A 9,213-nucleotide genomic window follows, 5' to 3' on the forward strand; every position below is an offset into this window, starting at 1 on the left:
TTCCTTACAAGTTATAGAGAAGAAAGTATATACTCATGACTTAATATTGAGATTTCACAACTACTAAGTGGTATCACTTTTACTAGGGCTAGGTTTCATTGATTCTTAGATCAATGCTTTTTTACAATACTATTGAGAACCCTATTAAGAAAGAAACATTTTAGTGTATTTTTTCCTTAAGCTCACCGTATTTCTTGAATTATTTCCTAACTTTGAGATAATTTATAATCTTTATTTTTTTTTTTATACATTTTATTGTTATATTCCCCATACAATTGCAGCCCCCCATTCTGACCCCAATCCCTCCCCTCCCGCCCCCGCCCCCCTAAAAGTGTCTCTGGTTCATAGTTTTTTGTTGATTTTGATTTTCACTTTCTTATAGTTATTCATTTTCCTGGTCCCTTATTTAAGTTTTCTAGATTCCTGCTATGAGTGAGACCATCCGGTATTTTTCTTTTTCTTTTTGGCTTATTTCGCTGAGCATGATCCCTTCCAGCGCCATCCATGTTGCAGCAAATTGCATGTGTTTATCTTTTTTGAATGCTGAGTAATATTCCATGGTATATATGTACCACATCTTCTTGATCCAGTCATCTATTTTTGGGCATTTGGGTTGTTTCCAAAGCTTAGCTATTGTATAATCTTTATTTTTTATTTAAAAACGCAACAGAAATCCTCCCCCCTTTTGTCTCCCCACACAGACAACTTAGTTCTAATAGTTTGTGTTTAGAAGAGATGTCCAGTATTTGAGTTCCTTCGTCTTTAGTTCTGCCCCATTGTCTGTGTTCTTGTCAGAGTGAGCTTCTCTTCTGGCTGTATCCAAGGTGGCCAAGTTTTATTACCTTATACATGGGTGTTAAAATCAGTCACAAATATCCCTTAGAACGCTGATTTGTCGTAAGTATAAATTAAAAATACCCAAATTGGTGGTAATTATGCTTCATATTGCCAGCTTCTTTCCAAAACAGTAATTTAAAAACTTAAAAATGTTTTTTAAAAAAATGTTACAAACTAGTTTATAATAAATCATGAGTTAAAAAACTTTTAACTTATAATAGAAAATATGAAATTAAAAAAACCTACTGAATGGGAGGAAATACACAAAATATAACCTGACGAGGGGTGATATCCAAGATACATAAAGACTTACACAATTCAACCAAAGAAAAACTATCCAGCTAATAAATGGGCAGCAGATCTGAGCATAAAGTTCGTCAAAAGAGGATATGGAAGGACAATAGATAAATTGTTCACTATTGCTTCCAATAAGTGAGATGCAGGTTAAACTACAATGGGGTACCTGTGAGAATGGCACATATTAAAAAGACCCCCCCAACAACAAGTGCTGGAGAGGATGCAGAGAAAGAAGAATCCTTATAATACCGTTTTTGTGAATGTAAAGTGGTGTGGCTATTATGGGAATCTTGCATGATACTACTACACCAGTAGTGCCCCTTTTGGTGTAGCCATTATGGAAGGTGGTCTGGAATTATCTTTAAAGTTTTTTTTTTTTTTTAAGATTTATTGATTGATTGATTGATGTATACGTACATACATACAAGCACTGGGTACAGGCAGAAGCGCGGGAGGGTGAGAGAATTCACCAGAGCCAGAGCGGGGAGCAGAGCAGGCAGAAGGACCGAAGCACACTGCTGAGGGGAGCAGCGGGCAGCAGGAGAGGTCTGTGCGCCATGTGGGACCCTCCGCCGCCGGTGGCCGGGTTGCAGCCGGAGATCGAACCGGCGCTGCAGAGGCTGCGGGCAGCTTCGCACCCAGCGCTCAACCGCTGCGCCACCGGGGAGGCCCTGGAATTATCTTTAAAAACTTAAGTATAGAAATTCCATACAACCAACAGTCCCACTCTTGAGCACCTAGCCAAAGAACACGAAACTATCAATGCAAAAAAATATATTTCTGCAATGTTGATGGCAATAGCTAGGACTTGGAAATAACCTGAAGACAGGAAATAACCTGTCTACCACTAGAAACAGTTAGATAAGGAAGATGTGATCTAAGCACTGTATGGCGTTCTACTCAGCCATAAAGAGAGAGAATATGCAGCCCTTTTCAGCAAAATGTGAATTATGTATAGTAAAGCAAGTCAGAAAGACAAATACTGGACATTTACATACAGGATAATGTTTTAAAATATTTAGAAAACTAGTAGACATTACACTGTTGAGCACTCTGAAGTTAAGAGTGAGGAAAGGACAAGGGGAAATATGTAAGGGATGGGGAAAAAACTGGAAGACTGATCCAAAAAAATACATTGTTACTACTTATGATGTTAAATGTCTATAGTAAGTTGCCTTAGTAGCTACTGATTTTAAAAAGTTAGAATGTGTCAGCCATGGCAGTTTCATCCCAGATCTTAAAATAGTGTTTTCCTACGTATATTTCAGTTTGCAGGTATTTGTAAATTAATATAATCAGTAAGTAATTGTAAGTAATCATTTCAAACAAAAAGGAAGATTGTGTTTTTTAATGTACCTTTTTTTGTTTTTACAATGTAAAATGAAGTTGCTTTTATGTATTACCTGTACCAGCAAAATTTCCTGAAACTCATTTGAGTTTTATTCTAAAACTGAAGAGGAAAATTGATCATAGTTAATGCAATGTGTGACTTGCATTTTTGGCATATGTTTTGGTAGAGCCCAAAAGAGACTGACCCTTCATGTCTCTGAGCACACAGCTGTTCTCGCTAAACAAATGAGGCATTTTTGCTAAAATATATTTGTTCTAATAATAAATTTGAAATAGAAGTAAAAGCCTGCGTATATGCAATTTCTTTCTGAGATGTAGACTTATTTTTTTTTATTTTGATTCACTTATAGCATTATATTATTAGAGCTTGGTTTTACCACTAACTGAAGAGTAGCCTTGACCTTTCTAGCGTTCTTCAGAGAGTTTTCTATGGTCGAGCCATCACACAAAAATTATTATCTATGATTTTTTTTTTTTTTTTTTTTTTTAAAGGCAAGCTGTAAGTGAAGGGAAGAAGAGGTGGAGTAGAGAAGATAGGGCATTGAGACCTGAATGGCTATGAGAATGCCTTACCCAGTGAGCCAAATTCAGAATTTTACCCGCAATATTTAGGAAATGAAATTCATAGACCATTTTGGTTATAACTAATTCCAGCTAGTCAGTGTTTGGGCAAATTTAGAGTTTTATTGTAATTCCTTCTAACATTCTTAAAAATCCCAAAGCTTCTGTTAAAATATACTTGAGAATTTTGCTCCAGTTTATTCTTTATAATGACTGTTCTGTAAAATGGAATTTGAAGGAAGATGCCTCAAGGAAAAAGTTATGTTTTAAATGGTGATTGCCTTTAGAAAGTATATCTTTTCTGTATTATTTATATGACAGTTTTGCATGTAAGTTATGATTTAATACCTCATACCTGTTGCTTTGTATATGTGAAGTTAAAATAGGCACTTGAAGACAATTAAAACATTTCTTTTGACAAGTCATCTGGGCCAGCAAACTGGGTTATAATAGCTGTTGAATCTGTGTTCCCATGTAAACTGTACACCAAATGCCAGTCAGCCCATGCCAATTAGTGCTCATGTTGCTAGGTCACCATGGTCAATTGAAAGCTGCATCAATAGAACTTGAAAAGGTTTCCTCCCAGTCAGACCTCCTGACATATTGAGCAGAATAATAGATGGGAAAAAGCAGCCAAGTCCCCTACCCTAGATTCAGAATACTCAGCAGTAAGAATTCATTTGCAACCTGCAATTAACTGGAAAGAATGGACTCCAACAACGAGTCTGGACATTTTTAAAAATAAAGCCTCATTCTCCTGTCTTATGCATGTTTACTCTTCAAATAGCATCTTAAATATCGCCAACTTACTCATCTTGGGTCCAAATCTTAAGTGACTAAAGAGGAAATCCCACAACTGAAAATAAAATATTTTTCTGGTTAGACCTTTCTGATCCAGTTGAGTACACATACCGTCTTTAACAAATGCTGATACTTCATGAAACATATACTATATACCCCATAGGACAAATCCAAATTTGGTTTTGATACCTGACAGTTTTAGCTTTTTGACTGTATAATGAACTGCCTGACTTCTAATGGAAACATGATGCTTTTCCACAGAGGCCTTGGGGCTGAACCTTTGCTGCCATGGAACCGGATGCTCCAGAGTCAGAACGCAGCCTTCCAGCCAAGCCAGTACCAGATGCTGGCTGGGCCCGGCGGCTATCCACCCAGACGCGATGACCGCGGAGGGAGACAGGTGATGCAGCATGGGCTGTGGGATGAAAAGCATCCTTTTCTCTTTGCACTGAGCCATGCCTCTCAGTACTCTGGATAAGATATTGATATAGTAGTTCAGCTGAATTTAAACTGTAGGTAGACTATCTACCTTATTAAATACCTTGAGGTTGCTGAAGAATTTTTTAGCGCAAAACCCCTATAATTACAGCAACCAGTGGTAGCATAAATATGGTCAGTCACCAAAGCACATTGTTTATCTTTGTTTTAAGAGGAACTAGATATCTGACTACAGATAATTTTGTGGAAACTGAAAGAATCTACCTCTTCAGCTTTAACTATGTTGTTCTTATCAGTTTCTTGTCTTGATTCTTCCAACACTGCTCCTCATAGAAAGAAATCTCTCCATAATTTTCCTACCAAATTTAAACAGTTGTGAATTGAATGAGTATACTACTTTCTAGACAGATTTAGTAAATGTAAAGTTCATTTCCATGTCTCAGAGTATTCAGTCTTAGTAATGTCTGTTTGCCACAGTCTGTTCCTCAGCTATTTGACACCCTCGCCAGTATTTACATGTTCTTTTATCAAATCCTGCCAAAGAACAGGATCAGAACACTGTGATTCAGAGTGTATGATGTTTATGGAGTTTGGTACCTGTGGTGATGTGAAGTGGTTCTTAAATTGCTTACCTGGTGTTGCCTACAAGTCTTTCACACTACTTCAAATATCAATTTTCTAATTCAGATTCTTGCCATGTCTCCCTTTGTTTAGACAGCTAAGAAAATTGTTTGACAACTACGAAAGATTTTTTTTTTTACACTATTTTTTGACATAGTCTTACAAGTCTCTCTTCACTTTATAAGAAAACAGTCAATTGTCTTTTGAGACAATATTGTTAACAGTTCATTAGAGTAAGTCCATGGAATTTTATTTTGAATACTATCTTCTTATCAGTAGATTAAGAGTGTTTATGCCACTAGAGTCAAGATGATACTAGTCAATCTAAATAATGAGTATTACTGAAATGAGAACATACTTAAAACTGGAAGAAACCTTGGAGAATGTTTATGGAAGCCAATCACCTCATTTTCCAAGTCAGAAAGTAAGACCCTGAAATACCTGCAACAAGCTAAGGGCTTCTTGCCCTGTATTTCTTACCTCCTGTTACAGGAGGTAAAATTCTTACACTGAAAATATATACACCAATCGGTAAATTTATAATTATTTTAGAACCTTTGAAAGTGTATTTCTTTTTCCAGTCTCTTTTCTAATATCTGTAAGAGGTATTTTTCATTAAATCACAACATTTGAAGCACTAAAATTATAGAAATTCATTGTTAAAAACAATATAATTATGACTTCACTGTATATATAAAGTTCATATGACTATAAACAAGGCCTTAAGCTGCATTATAGCCTTGAGAGTCTATATATATAATTTACAGTGCAAAAATGGGGGCTTCCCTGTTGACTCAAGGGGTTAAGTCACAGCACTATGAAGCTATCTGCAGTCACTGCAGCACAAGTTCAATCCCTAGCCAGGGAGCTAACCCACATGGCACAGCAGACCTCTCTTGTCTCGCCCGCTGCTCTCCTCAGCAGTGTTTTTCAGTCAGTCTGCCTGTTCTGTTCCCCACTCTCTCTCTGGTGAATCCAATCAACCCCTGCTTCTCTGGCCTACACCCCAGCTCTTGTATGCATAAATAAATCTTTAAAAAAAATAAAAATAAAATAAAATGCTCTCAATGTGACAACTTTGGGGAGGAATGTTCATTTCTGAATGCTGGAGACCTCAAAAGGAAATTGTGATGTAAGAGGTGTCACATTTATCTTACATTGTACAGAAATGTTTTTTATAAGTGTACTGGGATATGTTACAAATGTCATCACTAACTGATTTTAAAACCAAATTTGTTACTTAATATTCTACTATTATAGGTAAACAAAGAAAATTCCTATAATTGATAATTCATTAGGCTTTAACTGAATTAGGTTAGCAAGATCTTGTCTTAGTTAAGCAAAGTGACTTTCCTAGTGTAATATATCCAAACATGCTGTGGGTACTTTACCACAGTGTGGCTTGAGATACTTTGGGGCATGGTGGCACAGATTGTAAACCACAAATGTGTTTTACGCAAAACACTTAAGTATAGTTCATTTGTGTGTAGTTGAAGAAATATTTTAAATGCTTATTAGGGCTTGTTTGCTTAGTTTTCACTGGTAGCATTTGTGCTAATGTCCAGCTTTGCAGTACCTTTGTATAAAGCTATGAACTAAAAGCTCCTGTTTATGGAGACTTTCCAGTGATACCTTTAAGACCATACATTTGTAAAATTTCCATACATTTGTAAAGTTAATTTATTTGTACAGGTATTAATCCAGAAAATAAATTATTTCTTTTGCTTATTTTCAGGGCTATCCCAGAGAAGGAAGGAAGTACCCTTTGCCACCACCCTCAGGAAGATACAGTTGGAATTAGGCTTTTGTAAAGCTTTCCCAAATCCTTGCATTGTTGTTCTACAATTTTATGCTATTTGTGGAAAGATTTTTTTCTCAAGTAGTAGTTTTTAATAAAACTACAGTACTTTGTGTATTTCTTTGAATTGTGTATATTTTTACTGATCTGATATCACTGTTTTTTGTTGCTTTCCAAAGATGTGTGTTGCATAATACAGTGGATCTGAATTTATTATTGCTGTAAAACACATTTGATGGAATAGGAAAACTGGTTTTTCATTATGGTTAAAAATCAAACCAGCTGTGGATTTCAAAACACAGTGTATTCTAGATCATCTAAGATCCATGCTGATTTTTAATGCACAACAATTAGGTATGAACTCTTGAGCTGGAACACTCAGCCAGCGAGAATATATATTGTTCAGTATTTCTTTGAAAACATTTCATTAATGTACTTGTCTTATGGAAATTTCTGGACTTTAGTAAAAAAAAAAAAAACTTTTGTCTCTTGTGTTCTTATTCTGTTACAGTATTTAAGCTTTGAAAATTTTGGTCAACCATGTTGGTTTTTTAAATCAGTCTTTTAAAAAACCAATTCATTTCTACAATTAGATATGAAAAGAAAGCCAATGAAGTAGATTTTAAGAGGCTATGATTAGCAAGACAACCAACTCTTACTACTATGTCAGCTGTTTTTAACTAAATTATAAAATAGTTGTGAGAACGAATTTATTTACATGTTACAACTTTCGGGTTGGCTTATGCTCCAGCTTTAATACTTACTTTAAATCCAAGAAAAGTGGAAAAGTTTAATTCATAGCTAAGTGGTCTGTGCACCTTAGCATATTTTTTGCATTATTTCATAATAGATTTCAATTCAATTTGTACTTTTTTTTTTTTTTCTTGATACAGTAGCACACTACAATTCTTTAAATTTATGTTTGGAAGTCACACACAGCAGTTCCATATGCATTTTCATTTGGTTGCCACAACAAATTTAGATACACAGACTTGCTTTGTTTTCCTTCTTACATTGTAGCCTGAGATTATAAAATAAGGTTTTTCTTTGACCTTCTGACTTAGGACATCTTTCTTTAATGTTCTACTACTGCATACTTGTTAGTCTATATGGATAAAAATCCTACCTTAACCTTCAACAGGAAGGTATTTTGAAGCTATGCTGGTGATGTGTGAATACAGCAGGGCCTTTATTGTTGAGACAGTCATTCCAATGGGAATTAACCTCACATCATATATTAACTTCACTCACATTGTATTGATAATGCCTTACGTTAAGTTTCTCTAATTTATCCCCTGAACATTAAAAATGTATCATCCTGTAAGTCAAGTACACTTTTCCAAAAGAATATAGGTAAATGTCTTAACTGTGTATAGCTTCGTAAGTACCCCAAACCCACACTTCTCCAGAACGTTTATTTTTTTCAGACCTTCGGGTTTTGTTTTAAGCTGTCATGAGCATGTCTAATTATTTTTCTAGTGGACATTAATAAATAACCTTCTGGGCTCTGAGAAAGGGAAGGGTGATGGGGGGGGGAAGAAAAGGGGTGAATTTTTAAATGTTTCTGATTTGCCTTTTTCACAATTATATGTAACTGTTCAAAACATTAAATTTGAAGATGAATTTTCAAAGTTTTTGAAGACTAATAAGGCGGGGTCTGAATGTCCTCTAACAGGTAAGCGGGTGTGACCCTGATGGAGGTTGTCAGCTAACTGATCACATTGCTTCCTGGCCTGCTCTAATCTTTTACTCTTCTTTGAAGCTTCTCTCGCTAATTATTCCTCCATCTTTTTCCTACTTGCCCTCACCTTTGAATTTTCCTTTTCCTAGAAAAAATAAATGCAATTATTTAAACAAACTCGAACTTTAAAATAGTTAAAGCAATAAACATTACTTCCACATCCTGATGTTAAAGTCAACGAATCAATTTAAAATAACTCCCGTTATATTAAAGTAGGACATAGTTTTTCAACTTCTCATATTACAGTTTCTTCAAAATCGTAGAACCTGGAAACAGATTATGACTTTATTGTGGCACTAAGGGCCCTTAACGAGCAGTTGTCGCTTTAAAGACCAAGTTCGGTAATGCACATTAAAGCACAAAGCCATCTACAAACCGAGATTGCCGTTTAGCGCTTACAAAGGCAAATTAGATATAATGACCCATAGATTAATCTTCGTACGATGACGCGGGACGTCGGGGGCAGCCCTGAGTGGGACTGAGGGTCCGGAACTCTTTCCCTTCGTGCGCAACGGAGGTCGGGTGCACCTCCCCTGAGTTTCCCACCGCTGGTCTCTTAGATTTCGCACCCCGTGCGGGTGGCGGCGGCGTCCGGGAACTGCGGGCCGCCGTGGCCGGCACAGAACGGGCCTTTTGAGGGCAAAGTTCTTCGTCTGCGGATCTATTGTTTTCCCCATGGGGTCAGGAAGCGCCGGCCTCTCGGAGCACGTGGGGCGTGTGCCTGGCACCCCGGACTCCTACTCGCGGTCCTCTGTCAACCCTGCAAGGG

General features: G+C 36.6%; 1 protein-coding gene across 2 annotated transcripts in view; it reads left to right on the top strand.

Moving 5' to 3' along the window:
* XRN2 (5'-3' exoribonuclease 2) overlaps nucleotides 1-6,706 on the top strand; it is a gene marked incomplete at both ends in the record, with an annotated part of 80,914 nt that extends 74,208 nt beyond the window's left edge. For both annotated transcript variants that reach the window (XM_084247190.1, XM_084247191.1), the window contains 2 exons: nucleotides 4,108-4,246; nucleotides 6,641-6,706. In XM_084247190.1, the coding sequence (XP_084103316.1) occupies nucleotides 4,108-4,246; nucleotides 6,641-6,706 (205 nt within the window). The remainder of the gene's footprint in view (nucleotides 1-4,107; nucleotides 4,247-6,640) is intronic.
* Between the last annotated feature and the right edge of the window lie 2,507 nt (nucleotides 6,707-9,213).

Source organism: Talpa europaea (assembly GCF_964194135.1).
Source record: "Talpa europaea genome assembly, chromosome: 11".
NCBI lineage: Eukaryota > Metazoa > Chordata > Mammalia > Eulipotyphla > Talpidae > Talpa > Talpa europaea.